Source organism: Clarias gariepinus, chromosome 15 (assembly GCF_024256425.1).
Source record: "Clarias gariepinus isolate MV-2021 ecotype Netherlands chromosome 15, CGAR_prim_01v2, whole genome shotgun sequence".
Classification (NCBI taxonomy): Eukaryota; Metazoa; Chordata; class Actinopteri; order Siluriformes; family Clariidae; genus Clarias; species Clarias gariepinus.
The window spans coordinates 8,957,430-8,975,027 of NC_071114.1; the positions used below are offsets into that span (position 1 = coordinate 8,957,430).

A 17,598-nucleotide genomic window follows, 5' to 3' on the forward strand; every position below is an offset into this window, starting at 1 on the left:
TGCAGAGTGGAAAATCCTTTCATCTGTTTATGCAGTTTGTTTGTTTTTTTACAATTAAATACATCTGAATGAAAGAGCAAATAGAGTTCATCACAGAACAGTGGAATTTCATCGTCTATGATAAGTGAATAGAAACTCCTCATCCTGTATTCTGACACAGAACGGCAAATAGGCAAGGGAAAAAAAAAGAAAAACAGAAAGAAAGAAAAAAGATGGTTTGCTTGTAAAAGCTCATTCGTGGAGCACTTATGCTGAAAAATCTCGACTTGACTTATTGCACACGTTTTGGATAAAACCACCTTCCCAGAGCTGCTGACGTTTTACTTTATCATTTGTTGCATAGCCTGTGAATGAAAACCTGCTAAAGAAATTTAAAGTTTCTTCCAGTCTTCTCTCACCCAGAGAGGAGGAACAAACTAAGCCTAATATATTCGTACACATTACGCAACAGACAGGATAAAGTCTGTTGCAGTCAAATGAACTAAACTTGTGGAAGAAAGATTTCTTAAACTGGATTTATCTTTCCCTGTTGGCATGATCTATAAAGAATATAACTCTCTTAAATCTGTTTTACTAACTTTTTACATTTTTTTTTTTTATCTATTTGCACATACAACATTCACTAATCTTTGATTATGCTTGATTTTCCTAACCGGTACGAACATAATCACTGACTGGATTTGCATATTGTTTGAACGGCAGTTGAATAATAATGTTCTCCTGCTCCTTGGTGACACCGGTTGTGTCTTGCTTACTGTTAAATGTTGAACTCTGCCTTGTTAGGCTTCACAATACGCATCATTATTTTTGTACTCCTACATTCTATGTGAGTTAATATTTAATGGAGAAATAATAGCTTTTGTAATATGGGTTTTCGGAGAAAAAAAAAAAAAAGTACCCATTTATATGGCTGCTTTTTATAATGCAATTAATACATACACAAAAGCAACGAGTAACAAAAATGATCAAACACATTAATAAGACGTTCGCTCCGAGTAGGCTTTAGCACTATTAATCATATTGATAGAAATACATGCTAAAGGCAACTGTTCTCTAAGAATGCAAATAAAACATGAAGCTGAAGGAATTAACAGCCTTAACATATTATCTGTACCCCTAAATAAAGAGGAAATATCAAGCCAAACCACAATATGACTTGCTCTCTTACCAGACAGGATTCATTCGGCCACCTTTATAGATCATTTTGGAATTGCACAAAAACAGCCAAAGCTTACCTGTTTCGTAATGAAATTAGTGCAGTAATTGAAAAAAAAAAAAAAGATAATAAATCAACAATCTGTTCAATAAATCTGATACAAAGAGGAATTTTCCTTGAGAAAGGATTTCAAAAAAATCTGTCCTTGACACCTATATGCAGTTTTGGAAGAAAAAAAAAAAAATCTTAAAACACAACATATTTTTCAAGGCATCATGGACTAAGACTATACTTTCACAAGGTAAACTACTTCCAAACGAGAGCTTGGTTTCAGCGTTACACTGGGTCGTCTGCTACTGCATATGAACCTCAAACCTCAAAAAATGTCGAATCTAAATCAGAGGATTACCTGCTATTTGGCTTGACTTGCTGGATACGATAAAGACTAGATGCTTCTTTAGATAACACAGGGCGACACTGAGCTCTGAACGACTCCCAATATTCCATCAGAAGTACTATCTGTTAAACACGTTATTGCATACAAGCACACCCAGTGTTCAAAGACACCAATCACTAACAAATAATCGTTAAAAAAAATTTGAAAGAAAAAAAAAATACCACTGTTCTTTGAATGAACACACCACACATGGTGGATTTTCAAAATAATTCAAGAAGCATCCATTTTTCACTTCAAGTCATTAAGAAAAGAAAACATTTAACTCCCTCTTATTCACCCCTTTCTAGGGTACGATTACATTGCGCTCCATAGCTGTTGTTTCTCTCCTTCTCCTTCCTCCTTGACGCGATATGGATGCATTTAGGGTGAAAAGCTCTGCTGTTGCTAGTTGAAGAGGTAAAAAGGCAGAATTCTTTTGGATTTAAACCCGAGTGAAATCTGAGCTCAGGAGGGAGCGGAGTGAGGGCCGGACGTGCCTGGGTCAGGGTGACTCTCGCTCTCTTTTTTGGTGTCCAACTGATGTATGTCTGTTTTGTCCACCTCTGGTTCTCTGCAGTCTGTAACGTGAGTAGTTGCTCCTGCCTCATCGCTTCCTCCGCCTTCTTGGGGTTCAGCTGATCTATCGCTCCCCTCCTGATGCTCTCCTGCCATATCTGCACTCTGTGTGACACTGATGCCTGCAGGGGGCGCTGCAGTCTCCAACAGAGGGGCGGACAGTGCCTCTGTGATGATGGCGTCTGTGAAAATGGCTGCCGTCTCGGACATCCAGTCCTGATCACTTGGTGCAGAAGCAGACAGGCTGTTAGTACCTTCAGCCTGTGGCTGGGCGAGGGGTGACTGGCGCTCCTGGCCGTTGGCAGTGACCGAGCCGGCTGCAGGTGGTCTGCCAGCATGTGCCACGGCGTTGGTGGTGGTGTTGTTGTTCAAGTTGTCCTGCAGCGCAGTCTGGTTGCCCTGAGCAGCCTGCTGGTTCTGCAGCAGCATTTCCTGAATGCGGATCTGCTGCAGGATGGCTGGCAGCTCGTAGTGGTGGAAAAAGTAGATCATGGAGTGCTGGGAATGGATAACAACATGCACCGATAAGCAAGACGTAAAGCTGATCGGAGTCTTTTGTTTTTGTGTTGCGAGACTAAATGAATTTAATAACGTGAATTATTGTTGGGACCTAATCTATACACCATGTAGAAATTCATACATGAAACAAAATGATAGACGAACCGTAGCTTTTAATCTTCTCATAGCCTAAGCAACATACTGTTTCAGTTAGATCAAACAAGCTTACCTGGATGAAAAGCCAAGAAGTGACCAGAGCCAGGCTGCTATACTGCCCGTTAAAGCGGTAATGGTATGCGTAGAATGCAAAATGGTAGAGATAAAAAAACCTGAAAAAACAACAACAACAGAAGCTAAGTATTCAGTATAATCATTATGAACACAGATGTTCTATGCTACAGGATAGGGGTGCTCCGGTTAGGATTTTTGGGGATAATTACACAAATCTGAATCAATAAAAAAGTAATAATCTGATAACTAATAAAGTGTTCATTTATTCACTATATATAGCAGTAAAAAAAGAAATATTCTAAACAGCAGTGCACAGATATAATTAGGGTAAACCCGGGATGCCTCGGCCAGAGCTGGGACTAAGGCTGAAGCTTTCTGAGGGCTTCAGCTATACGAGTGCAGGTCGCACTTACCTGATTTAGGTGCTGCCATTGCGAATAACTTTTCATACTCAAATCATTCACAGCATGTTTACTTATAATCAACAATATTTTTTATTGATTCCAAACAGAGACAGAAAAAAAGCAAACGTGTGCATTTCAAGTCACGCTTGTACTGTATTCATTAACCTCTTACAAACCCCTACACCCCCACCCTACACATGCCAAACTCCAAGCCAGTCTTACAGGTCTTAAGAAAAGCTAAACACCAGGCATATTTAAAGAGGAAAAAAAAAAACATGGAGCTGGAAGTCTGGGTTTGGTATGCAAAGAAAAGAGGAGGTGAAAAATCAACCAGAAGGTGATAAAAAAAAAAAAAGTTTATATGAAAAAAGTCAACTCGGGGCACCCACAGCTGTTTAAACTTCAAGTCTGAATTACGGAGTAAAGAATCTCCTCCAGAGACAAACAGGATATAATATCACCGAGCCACTGGGTGTGGGTGGGTGAGGTAACATCCTTCCACTTAAAAGGGAACGCAGGCCCAAAGGGATGCAACAGTTTTTCTTAAGTGGCAAATAAGGTTGATGTTAATCATTTGGAAGAAAGTAGGTTTAGCAAATTTGATGTCTTTTAAACAGACTCAATATTATAATAATATTCCCAGACTGGAAACAGCATGCTGACGTGGCTGTCCACATTTTGTGTCATCACAATAATATAGGTAAAAAGTAATTATGTAATAATCACGTATATATAGCAATTATGTGAGCGACAGCCGATCCGTAACAAAATTGTAAGTGATTATCCTCAGAGTTTGATTGGCGACTGATTGATCGGAGCACCCTTACTACAGAAAAACTGCTGTGGAAAATTATGTTTTACTAAAAGGCTCCCACACAGACAGAGGAAGACGTGAGCTGTACCTGAGCCAATGGCGTTTGCTTGTGTTGGTGTGGCAGCAGATGGCGTCGTACTGATCCGCCAGCCACACGATGAGGATGATATAAAATGCTGTAGTCGTGTCATTGAAAAACTCAGACATGATGGCTTCCATCCCTGTGGACGTAAAGGATGGAGACATCTTGTGTTATGAACAGGTTTCTGAGATGCACATGGTTAGATAAGTGTACAGGTGACAATAAAACTATTTACAACAATGTTAAATAAAGATAACGATTTAATAAAATGTTATTGCTAATGTATTATCTTCATAACCGTGACAGTATACCGTGTATATATTTTTGTATGCTCTCTATAGTTCACATTTACACGAAAATATTTTCTCTCTGGAACATGATCATGCATGAAACCTGCAGTGAATGTTTAGTAAATTTGACGCGTGCCGGTGTTGTGACCTAGAGCGAGGAGCACCTACCCACAAGAGCCAGGATTACAGTGAGAAGAGGAGCAGCCGGGAATGCAATGGTCATGTTCATCTCTAGCATCTGCAGAAGGTCCACTGCACACGGGAAGAAAAACGGAAAGCAATGTTAAGCAAAACACGTTAAACTCACATGTGCGTTGCTCTTATAACAGTCTTCCAAAACATATTGGAACCTGGGTGTAAATAATTGTAGTTTAAGGACAATTCACAGGGGCGTTAGTGCGGTCAGGTCAGGATTCCTGGTGCACTGTTAATCCAGTGCATACCAAAGGTCTTGAGTAAATTTGAATTGAGGTCAGTTAAGTTCGTACTCAAGTTCGTATACTCAAACCTCCACACGCCATGTGTTCGTGGAGCTTGCTTTGTGCACAGGGGTACGGTCATGGAACGGCTGGAAATGGGTTAAACCTCCGTGAAAGGATACAGAGATACAGATACCAAGACATTCTAGACAACTGTGTAACAAAAGTTTCACATTTGAGTATATGAGTCAAGTGTCCACATACTTTTAACATGACATACAGTGTCCATGTGATCAGTTAAAGCATAGGGCAATGTCTTTGAGCCTACCTATAAAAACGAAGATCTGGTGGTGGGAATAGCGGAGCAGCATGGACACGGACAGTGTCTGTAGAAGTGGCAGGAAAAGTTAATTAGTACAGAGAAAAAAAAAACAGACATTAGAAAATGTCACATTAATAGTTTGACACTTTATGAAGTACTGCACCACTCACCCTCAGCATTTAAACCCCTTATTTTTTTTTTTTTTACAGTTGACATTATTGTGTCCCTTCAATGTAACTATAACGCCCGGCCAAAAAAAAGTCATTTTAGAAAGTTCAAATTATTGGGCTGCATAATGCAAAGAAAACAATGGAGGGTATTTAACCCTTCAACACATAATGAACCATCAATGATGTGAAAGAAATGTGTTCAGACTAAGAGCTACAGTATGTTTAATAATGAAATTAAGAGCACACAGTGTGATGAGAGTTCACAGGATTGGGACTAAACAGCTGTATCTCAATAAGTTTCAAGTTTCATTGTCATATGCACAGTAAAGAAACATGTTCCTCCCCCTCTACAATAAAATTCTTCCTTTGCCGCCCCTCTAATGAATGCTGTTAAAAAAAAGGAGAAAATGAATAAATGAATAAATAAAAATATGATCTAAAAAATAAAATAAAATTGTAAAAATAATATGGGTAGGGAAAGAATAAGTATATTTAAAAAAAGCATATACAGTCATGTGAAAAAAATTAGGACACCCTATGAAAGCCTGGGTATTTGTGTAACATTTCTTAATATATGGATATTTAATCTCAATGTTAACGATACTGAGAGATTACAGTAATTTAACTAAACAATTAAAACTGAAGAAAAGACTTTAATATCGTTTGTAAATGTAATTCTACAAAATTCTACAACATTTATTCCTGTTTAAAATAGCACAAATCACACGGAGTTGGATCACACCAGGTGCACATGATTAGTAGATCATTACTCAGCATTTTGAATGAGGCTTGCCCTATTTAAACCTCAGACATTTATAATGGTGTGCTCCTTATTGTTGAAGTGAGAGTGAGCACCATGGTGAGAGCAAAAGAGCCCCCTGAGGCCTTCAAAAAAATAAAATAATAATAATTATTATATATATATATATACACACACTGGCACTTTAAATGCCATTTCTGGTTTTGACTTGCAGAATATGTTTTTTAAATTTTGTTCTTGTAGAAATTGTCTTCTTATAGAATTAGAACTTGGGCAGGTCAAAAGTATGTGTTTTATGGTTAGAGTAGATCTACAGTGCTAACATTTTGGAGCTTCCCCATCCTTTAATAAATACGCATGGGTTACATTTGTATGGCCTGTACAGCACCTTGTATATATACGACCTGGTCGTGTCTTGATCCAAAGAAAATGTCAGAAAATTAAAGCTGAAGCGGAACTGGACCATGCAACATAACAGTGATCCAAAACATACCAGTAAATCAACCAAGGACTGGCTGAAAATGAAGAAATGAATAGTCCTGGAATGGCTCAGTCCAGATCTAAATCCCATTGAGATGCTGTGGGGTGACTTGAAACGAGCTGTACATGCAAGAAACCCAGCAAACATCTCACAGCTGAAGGAATTCTGCATTGAGTAGACTTTCCTCAGACCAATGTCATAGACTAGTAGATGGTTATAAGAAGCGTCGCACGGTAGTTATTTTGTCCAAATGGGGTAAACACTAGCTATTAAGGGGTACTATATTACTTCAATCTGTCAGTATTGTTTACATTGAGAGTAAACATCCATATATTAAATACCCATATTTTCGTAGGGTATTCTAATTTTTTTACCTGACTGTATATCAAACAAATAGAACTGAACCAAAGAATGAAAAATATAAAAAAATGTGTTGGTGAGATTCATCGGAAAAAAAGCGTCCTGTAACTTAATTCTATCTTTGGTCTGTACATGTGACAGGAGGCGCAATACTTACAAAAATCACCATGATCACAAAGGCGGCCAAGTAGGACGTACGTGCCATCCACATACTAACAAAACGGTAGTGTTCACCTGAGACCACATTCCTCAAGAACCCTAAACACACACAACATGAACATTATTTATATATAAACAGCCACAAAAGGACAATATAAACACGGAACAGGTAATGGTTTTACCTTTATTCTCCTCATTTTCTGCCAAGGCCTTAACACTAGACATTAGTATATCGTCGTAGCCGAGGAACTCGTCCAAAAGGAAGCGGCTAAACCCATCTCCAAAGCACTGGTCCTTTACTGGGTCTGTAAATATTTCAACAATTATAACCTTGAAAACACTGCTTTACATTGTACATGTACATCTAAAGAAAAAGTTATTTCTAATATATGCATATAAACCTGGGAGCTGTTAAAACAGAATGGAAGACTTCCAAATACCTTGGCAACAAAAATATTTTTTTTAATTATGTGAAAAATTGTAACCAGCCTCAATCTCTCACTCAGCTTAAGCCTGTATACAGCCTTGGGTAGACTCTGGACATGGTGCCAATCCATCGAAGGGCGCACACATACACTACATGCAATTTGGGAACGCCAATTCCCATGTCTTTGTACTGTGGAAGGAAACCGGAGTGCCTGCAGGAAAACCCACCAAGCACGGGGAGAACATGCAAACTCAATGCACACGGAGGCGGGAATAGAACCAAGGAGGTGCAAGGCAACAGTACTAACCACTAAGCCAAAATGCCGCCAGCTTATCTCATGGAAAATAAAAGAAACCTATCCTTTAATTTAAAAATAATTATTTTTGGAAAATGAACTAAAAAACATTAGTGTCAAAATTACTGGTGGGCTGCTGCATTTTATAGTTTGTTCAGCCTTAAATCATACACAACACTGGTGGTGTAGTGGTTAGCACTGTCGCCTTCCCCCTCCAGTGTCTGGGTCCCATTCCCGGCCAGGCTCGATTCTCATCTCTGTGTGCATGGAGTTTGCGTTCTCCCCGTGCTTGGTGGGTTTCGGTTTCCTCCCACAGTCCAAAGACATGTAGATCAGGCTAATTGGCGTTCCCAAATTTCCCGTAGTGTGTGAGTGTATGTGTATAAGCCGTGCGATGGATTGGCGCCCTGTCCAGGGTGTACTCTGCCTCGTGCCCTAAGCCTCCTGGGATAGGCTCCAGGTCCCTGCGACCCTGAATACAGGATAAAGCGGTATAGATGATGAGCGAGTAAGTGTACATATATGTATATATGTAGCACTTTCAGTTGGAAAGCACATCTTGTAACATGTCATCTTAAATAACACTTGGTCTCCTTAATAACTGCTCCTAAGTTGCTCTGAACTGAACCATTTGTGTTGTGTTTCCTGGCTTACTAGGTTCTAACACAAGGCTGAATCCTAAATTGTACACCCTACACAGTGCACTAGTTTAGTTGGGGGGAAATATAGTAAAAAACAAAAAAGAAAAGAAATAAAGAAATAAAAATCCACCTCGAGTGACCACAGGATCCAGTTCCTGTAGATTCTATTAAACTCAGAGGAGTAATAGTTTGTTTCCATGGAAACTTGGTGACACCAAAATAATATCATCTTCAAACATGATCATTTGAATTGTTTTTGCTTCTCTACCACATCCTTCTGCTGTGTGCATTTTGGTTGTTCCTAAATATTGCTCTCAAGTGGATATGATTTTTGACATGCAGGGCTATTTTTATCTCATATCATTTGTGTAATTTCTAATCCTCCCCATGTTGATGAATGACTAGGACACATTGTCATCTGTGTAACCCCATATTTATACCCGAGTGACACAGGAAGTCGTGAATGAATTTACCATGAGAACTCCTAAATTATCAGGTTAACCTAAAAAAAAAAATCTAAATGGAGAAGTTCATCAGTTATGTTTTGTTTTTAAGAATTTCTATATCTATAGGTGCCAATTGACCTTTTGCACATGACGTCACAAAATCTGGTCGCAGTAATGGTCCCGTCCACTACTGCATAGCAAAAGTGACCTTACTTATCAGATGCCGTGCCAAAACCTACATGTAAAAAACAGTCATGTTAGCACTTTCAGCAAGAAAGCACGTCTTGTAACATGATTTACATGATTCCAAGCATTTCACTGCATATCGTGCTGTGTATGACTATGTATGTGACAAATAAAATTTGAATTTGATTTGAATTTGATTTAACTGTAAACACTTTGCCTGCTTAATAACTGCTTCTAAGGTGCGCCGAACTGGACCATCCGTGTTGTGTTTCCTGGCTAACTAGCTTCTAACACAAGGCTAAAGCACAAACTGTACACCCTACATTGTGCACTAGTTTTCCATTATACACTATTTAGGATTTAACCCCAGAGCAGTTACTTAGCACCTTGCACCAATAGGGTTGAGGGTTTGAGACCCATCTAGGGTCTGTTTGCGTGGTCTTCCTGAGTATTCCCAGTATTGTCCTACATAGAATTTAAGAATACATTTCTCTTTTACTGGTCCTGCTGATGGAAATGAGTGTTGGCATACATCATTATTTATTCATTCATTTATTTTCTATAATCGTTTAATCCTGTACAGGATCACAGAAGGCCTGAGCCTATGCTAGGAGACGCACACACTCATATGGGAACACCAGTTAGACCTATCTGGACTGGGAATACTCAGGAAGACCACGCAAACAGACCCTAGATGGGACTCAAACCCTCAACTATTGGTGCAAGGTGCTAACAACATCACAAACACCAACAAAGCAAGTATAAATGACTAATGTTTTTGGATGTTGCATAAACCCAAACATTAATTTTGCCAGCTATAATTTGCATTATTTCACTTTAGTGCTACTGCAGTGCCAATTACACATTTCAACACATTGCCTTCTCTAACAGAACTTGCTATGGCATGTTGTTTAGTGTGCAAGTGTCTCTCTGTGACTTTCACACTACAGCCAATTTAAGTTGAACTTGCTGCCAGAGTTAATGCCGTAGATGGTGTGCCGGGGAAGAAATAATTTGATGCCACTTGCGACTTGCCAATATCCAGTGCCAAGTTCAGATTAAAGAGCCTCACTGGTCACGTTACAGCCCACCCCACTAAGTAAACATAATTAGCAATGATAGCTTATTGGGCACATAAAATAAAGTTCAAACTTTTAAACCAGAAAAATAACTTTACAAACAAAAAATAAGAACGATAATATTTATGATCAGTCTTTGTGACAGTCCTACCTCAGCTGTAAAGTTTGTCAAAAGTCACTTGGGCTTATAAATGCAATATTTAGATTTTACAACAACTGCTTGCAGCAATAAAAAACAAACAAAAAAAAAAAACATGAGCAACAGCCATTATGGTTAATGTTCAAGTTTTTTTATTTTATGTGTTGTGTGTAACTCACCCAGGGTAACCACCATGACGGGAATGTTGAGACGTTGTCGTGTGGTTTGAGACAGCCGCAGAAAACCATACTCCAGGGAATACTCCACTATATACTCCTCTTGAGGCCACACTGTGGATAGAAAACAACACAAACCTGTTACGTCCTCATACTGCACACAAACATTTGCACACAATACACTTGATCTGTGTGACTATAAGACCTAAAGAGCTAAAAAAAAGGTTTAAAATGTTTTTAAAAAACAAACAGACCAAATCCTATGTCTGATATGAATGAATAGCACACGTTTAACAGTTACGAGATAATAGTGCATATACTGCCGAAACATAAATAAATAAAGTTCACTTTTTCATGTGTGCACAAGCGCTACACTTTGTATACCACAGATGACTTGGCACACAGATTAAAATAAATAGATTAAAAAAATTAAAAAGAAAAAAAAAAAAAAAAAAACATTGACTGAGGGATGAAACGATTGATTTGAGGGAGCGTTCTGTTGTGGGCTGCAAAATGGAAGGGAGCAATAAAAATATATTAAAATTCATTTTAATATGTGCCTTAGTTGTTTTGATACTTAAAGTCATTTAAAATACCTTTTTTGTTTGTTTTTGCATCTAAGAAAAGGCTTTAAAAGAAGAATGTATGGCACTGTAATGCACTTAATTCATCTCAGTCAACTTTAAGCTATTCCTTGTATTGTGAATAATGACAATGTTTATTTTTGACAAAATGCTGTATGCATTTAAAAAATAAAAGTAGATCTTTCTAAAAACAAAAAACAATTTATCTTTATTTCTCTTATATATTTAACTTTGCAGTTTAATTAAGCAAACGCACATTTTATCCGATTACTCGATTAATCGATTACATTTTTGGTAGCATACTCGATTACTAAAATATTCGATAGCTGCAGCCCTATATTGGCTCATTTCTTTCCATCAAACCTTTGTTTTTGTTGATGAGCCTGAATCTTAACCTTCAACGAACAGTTACAAATTGCTGATGTGCATCATTTATACTTAACAAAGTATAATCTTTTATACAAATTTAACAGCTAGTCACATTAATAAACAATTTGTGAAGGTTTTTTTTCCGAAATGATAAATAGTTGAGTGGAATTGAGTGGCACGTCACAGGCGCATGCTGCGAGTCGAATCAGAGCAACACGCATCAGCCGTTCATCATTCATGTCTGATGCATTTTAAATATATCTTTAGGCTAATCTTTCTCCATTAAACCCTCCAGTCATACAGATGAATTATAAGTGGGGGTGTACGTGATGACAAATCAGCAGCTTGGAGGTCAGGCCTGTTCTGCAGGAATGCATTTTAGGCCCGTGAACAGCACCTCGTCTCTATGACACATTCTCGGTTCAAGAGCTGATAAAGAGGCTGGCGAGGAAACCAGAACAACGCTACGTCAATCACCGTCACAAATCTGCCTGCAAACGTCAGTGTGAAGATCGCTGAGACTGGACTGTAACAGTGCGTATTAAGAGCTGAGATCAGATCTCATGACAAAATCCAAAGCAAATTGCTGGGAGACATAATATCAATACACAAAAAGAAGTCAGCTGATTTGATCACACACACGAAAAAAAAAAAAAACAGGAACTCAACCATGTTATCTCAGGATAGCTGCAACTTTCTAGGTTTATTATTCTAGCACCAATAAATTAATGATACGCGTCAGTTTGTAGACGACTGATACAGAAAGAGAAGAGAGAGAAAAGAGAATAGGAGTCCAGGGGAGATAATTACAACGAGTGAACATTGAGGGTGAGGGCGTTGCAGGCGGGAGTGGATGAAGGGAGGCGAGTGAGAAAAGGGAGCATGAGGTCACAGAGCAGCAGGAGAAGGAGGAGGAAGAGGATTTGCAGCAGGATGTCTGTGGTGCCAGGGTAAAAGCTTTAGACATGTCGAGCTTTACCTGCTCTCGTAAGCATCTCAATCTCGGAGACAGTCTCCCTCAGCGGCTGCATACCTTTAGAGGGTGCTTGGCTGAAGGAGAGGTCCTGGCTGTCGTTTGAGGATGAGCCTGGGGCGTCATCGCTCACTAAAGGCTTCAACCGGGGTTCAATGTCAAGCTCAAACTGCGAGAGAACAGAAATCACAGAAAGCACCGAATTAACATTCTGGTGGGATAAAAAAAATAAAATAAAAAAAAAGGTTTCAATATGGTAAAAAAATGTGTTTAATATGGTATCATTAAAAAATTCTCATCACAATTACGTTCAGTCACTAAAGTGATTCACTATTTTCATCTGGGGCATCCACTGTAATGGTGACTTTTTATGATTAGGCAATATAATCAACAATAAAAAATAATTTAAGTGGATTCTTTTTTTAATCAACAAACCATTGACTATAATTGCATATCCTTGTACTGATCTAAATGTCTAGCACAACGACCGTTAAATGAGCACAATGACCGTTCCTGAAATGTTAAAATTGCAGAAGTTTTTACTAAAGAAGTACAAATGTGTCCACACAGAGCAGTGACAGCTTTCAAAGCAGCACGCTGACGATGAAAAGCGAAACCACCTAAAACGGCAGCTTGGTTTACTAAGACCCATTAGCTTTAGTTGCATGAATGATTATAATCATTCATTTTAATCAGATTTCAAGGTTTATGTACTTAATAACTGATTAGTAGCTGAAATAGACAACAACTGCTTGATATTGTTTTTTTTTTTTTGCTCAATTGTTTAAGAATAATAATTTAAAATAACAATTCAATTATTTGATTATCCAAAAATCTGACTGTTCCAGGCCTCTGGCACGTACCATTACTGACTGAAAACCCGAATGGAGTGAAGGTGGCTACACCACCATCTCCCTGGCCAACATTATGAGTGAATATCCAGACACTGACCCTCACTGAGCTGTTGTCGAACATTTCAACCGTCATCTCCTCTTCTTCCTCGTCCTCTTGATGAACGGGAACTTGGCCGGTGTCCTCCGCACCGCCGTCTGGCTCCTTGACAAGCCCCTGAAATCCCTCTGTCTCGTAGAACTGCAGGAATATGGGGGCGCGGCTGGAGTTGCGCTGGATCTCCACGCGCAGGATGCCATCGCGTGGCCACTTCTCACGTACGTGCTCCAAACAGTTGATGGGTGACCGAGAGAAGGCGATGTGGATGTAGGCCAGGATGAAGAGCACAAACAGGGCCTGGTAATGAGAGTAAACGCATAGTGTTGTAATACAAACTTCTCACAAATCACTTGCCCAACCAGAGTGACTAAACTGCTGGATGGCGACATCTTATGACATAGACAGGGAACATGACTGCCTTTCGTTCAGCCATGTTGGACAAAATTTGCCTGACAGGTTCAATTTCACATGTACAAATTCTAAACATTCTCTATTTACCTGGACAGAAAGCAAGGTCACAGTGTCTTCTGGAAAATAATTACTGCAGTAAGATGCGAGGAAGGAAGGGATGGGGCTTCCTTCAGGTGTCAGGTAATGACACCACTTTACATAACCCCTATTCACTCTGTCAATCATTCCAGAAACAAACATCAGTTCGGCTCATTTCCAGAGATGAGGCAAAACATTGGTTCGGTGACGCATCGTAATCCTTTAGTTTGGCAATTCATGCATTGCCACACTGAATCCAAAATAATTTTTTTAATTTGTGTATTTTTGCATTTGAAGCTGTAAAACGATGCGATTCCTCGATGACCCGGAAGGTGTCATTCTCTAAAACTACTCACACATTGGAAGGCAGCTATAGCATCCTGTGTGGTCGAAGCTGTGTGGCCAATTATTGGTGAAGTTTGTTGAGAATTTAAACGAAATCTCTAAAAATAATAATTAAATAGAATTTGGGTATTGTAAAATTGTGATACTTATAGAATCGTGACACAAATCGAATCGGCACCTGGGTATCGTGATATCGTATAAGGTGCTCCCTGATGATTTTTGTCTCCAATTGTTACAGACGAATGAAAAAAAGGACTCTCTAAAAATATTTCGGGGTAATAACTAAAGAAAAGTAGAGAGCTAACTCCTAAATTCTCCTTGCCTGAGTTTGGATCAGATCTAACATATTCTTTAGGCCAATCTGACTCTTGATGTCGTAAAGACATAATCATAATAATAATAGTGTTCATTTACATGGCAAGCATAAGGCACGTGAACACATGATTACGTTAATGAAAAAAGGGTTATCAAAAACTAACGAGTTTAGCTCGGATTACTAGCAGGTTTGACGCCCTAAAACCTGCGAGTACAAGTGCCTATTGACAGTAAGTTATAAAATAGCAGATGTAATAAGTGACCTTGTTGTCATGGTCAGAATAGCACCGGTTGCATAGCTCCTGATATACACAGGACGATGTCTTTTGGCACACTGACTTATGAAGGTCTGTGCTCACTGTGACTGTGCATGCAGCCCTGTGCTGCCATCTCTTGGCGTGTTACAAAGCTATTCTTGAAACTTTTTTATACCACCTCGTACGACCATAGACAACAGCATCTGAAAGGTTGTAGAAAGTCGTCCAGGTTCATGTGAGGATGTCGGGGTCATGATGAACTGATTAATGTGCAAAGCCTTATGATTAGTGTCAGTAAACAGTAAAAAGATTTGTTGACAATATTACTTAAAGAGACGTGTAAGAGATTACAAGCAATCCTAACACAAAATTCATCAGGTGCTCCTTGGTGATTATTGTCCCAAATTTTTTTGTACAGATGAATAAAAAAGGGCACTCGTAAAAATTTTTTGAAATAATTGAAGAGAAATGTAGAGCTCCTGCGTTCAGATCAGATTTGACACATTCTTCAGTTCGATCCAATTTTTTACATCATAAAGGCATAATAATAATATTATGCTGATCTACATGGCAATGACGCTGCCAATTGACAATGACAATTGTCATTGTAGGTTCATGTGAGGAAGATATCCGAGATGGAGATCTGATTAGTCAATTCCTGCTATCCGTTATCATCCAAACAAGGACGGGTTCCCTGTTGAGTCTGGTTTCTCTTAAGGTTTCATTTCTATTGCAATCTCAAGGAGTTTTTCCTTGCCACCTTTGCCTTGACTTGCTCATCAGGGACAATCTGATCACTGAAATCGAATCAAAGTGAATTGACGTGCCATGCTGCATTATTATTTTTAGTGTCAATCAATAAATGCTAAAAGGCTTTTAACTTATCACGAAGATGACATGATTTAAAGAGACGTGTAAAGTACGATTCGCACAGAATTATCATCTGAGGACCTCGAATGATTTAGAAATTTACCCCCCACATTTGTGTTTCGTGTGGGGCATTCGCAAGGGATAACAAAGCCTGCGATTTTACACAAATGTATTGACTTTTCTCCTGGATACGATATCAAGGGTGAAACCTCGAATTATGACGTGAACTTACTCGCTTATTTACAGTCCTGGAAATGTCTCGTCGTTATAGATCCAGCTGTACGATATAAACACAAGAGAGTCCCTTACCGAACGCTGCTCTACATCTCATCCATCTCCATCTACTCATTCTTTTCGCTTTTGCTCTCCTGATGGTTTTCAGCTCTCTCTTTCTGCACATCGTATTGTTGTATGGTGTGGAGTGAAATGACCCAGCACCCAAAACACTCGAACGCAGCCTATATTTTTTTCCGCAGAAGATGGATAAAAACACAGTCACACAGGAAACTAAGACCTTGAAAAAAATAAAATAAAACGAGATAGACGACCTCGCAGGCCGAATCCAGACATGCTGATTCACACGGGACGAACATCATCATCACACGACTTTGATGTTTGGCGAACTATAGTGGGGCTTTCACTGGAAAAATTTTACCGATTCGCACAGGATTGAGATCACACACAACCTCTGCAATTATTACAAATGACTAGAGGTCACCAGGTAATACTAATCCCGTGAGAATAGGGATTAAGACCTTGTATGCAATCCTAACATCGATCCATGGAGATCCACCTGGACACAATCCTTGACTTTAGGGTCAGAACTTCAGGACTGGTCATGAAGTAAAAGTTGTAGGCTGAAACTTACCTTCAGAAGGACGAAGAACTCAAAAACCCGGCGGAAGGACGGAGGGAAGAGCCTGGCGTAGGTGACTGCCATCTTAAAGAAGAGCGCGTGGAAGAGCCGGTCCCGCACGTTGATCAGCGGGTTCTGGTTGACGTTCGGGTTCCGGAGTCGGTTCGCTGCGCCATTGTTCAAGTTGTTGTTGTTGTTCAGAGGCACGTTGTTGTTGTTCACGTTGCCCTGATTGTCTGACATTGTTATTCCGGTGGCACAGCTGGATGAGCACAGCTACCAGTCTGGGTCATGTGGGAATATATTCACTTGCGCACTAAAACCAAACGAACCGAAACGGCGCGACTAACCGTAACAGTGATTAACCTTAATTCCACACGACACGAGCCCTGGTTAAAGCTAACTAGCTACCTAAACATGTCACGTGACATGGCCTCGGAGTCGCGAGCTAACTAACTGACTGAACTAATGTGTCCTAGCTGGGTTTGTCGTCCAACATGTCACGCTGTTAAATATCCAACAAATGATTTTTTTTCCCACAAACTAGCTAAACTAGGAAACACCTTAGCTTCAGTCAAGTTTGCCTAGCTAGCCGGCTAACAAGCTCGTTAACCTTACCAGCCTGCCAGCATTACACCTACTTATTTTTTTTTAACCCGTTTTGTATTTCCACCAAATAAAATTAGTCAGATATACTGTAAGGTTATGTTCCCGCCGAGTAAAGAGTAAAGTCTGAGTGTTAGCGACGCCTGTTAGCCGCGGTGACGTGCGGGTTGGTGAGTAGCTATAGCCACCGCGGGACCCGTATGTTGTGCTGTTTAACCAACACCAGCTCCATGGAACATGTAGACCCGGACAGGCTGTCACACAAACTTATTATATAATCCCACACCTGGCGTTTTAGACAGACACTGCAGTGACTCCCGATCGGTCCCCCTGTTTACACAAGATCTTAGACGGACTCGGGAGGGACCGAAAAAGAAGGTGATACACAGCAGATTAAGTCGATCTTCAAAACTACAGCGCCACCTCTGTCCTGACT

The 17,598-nt window shown here is 39.6% G+C and overlaps 1 protein-coding gene across 2 annotated transcripts; it reads right to left on the minus strand.

Moving 5' to 3' along the window:
- Nucleotides 1-17,531, minus strand: tmem259 (transmembrane protein 259). Of its 2 annotated transcripts, none has more exons than XM_053513514.1 (11): nt 16,569-17,531; nt 13,425-13,721; nt 12,534-12,642; nt 10,551-10,661; nt 7,341-7,463; nt 7,157-7,257; nt 5,235-5,292; nt 4,656-4,739; nt 4,204-4,336; nt 2,896-2,995; nt 1-2,666 (listed from the first exon to the last, which is right to left on the minus strand). In XM_053513514.1, exons 1-11 carry the CDS (start codon nt 16,797-16,799, stop codon nt 2,058-2,060), a joined length of 1,956 nt encoding a protein of 651 aa, XP_053369489.1. In that variant the 5' UTR covers nt 16,800-17,531; the 3' UTR covers nt 1-2,057. The 2 variants fall into 2 exon arrangements, with proteins under 2 accessions (XP_053369489.1, XP_053369488.1); XM_053513513.1 differs by having other exon boundaries at nt 12,480-12,642.
- Nucleotides 17,532-17,598: the final 67 nt, after the last annotated feature.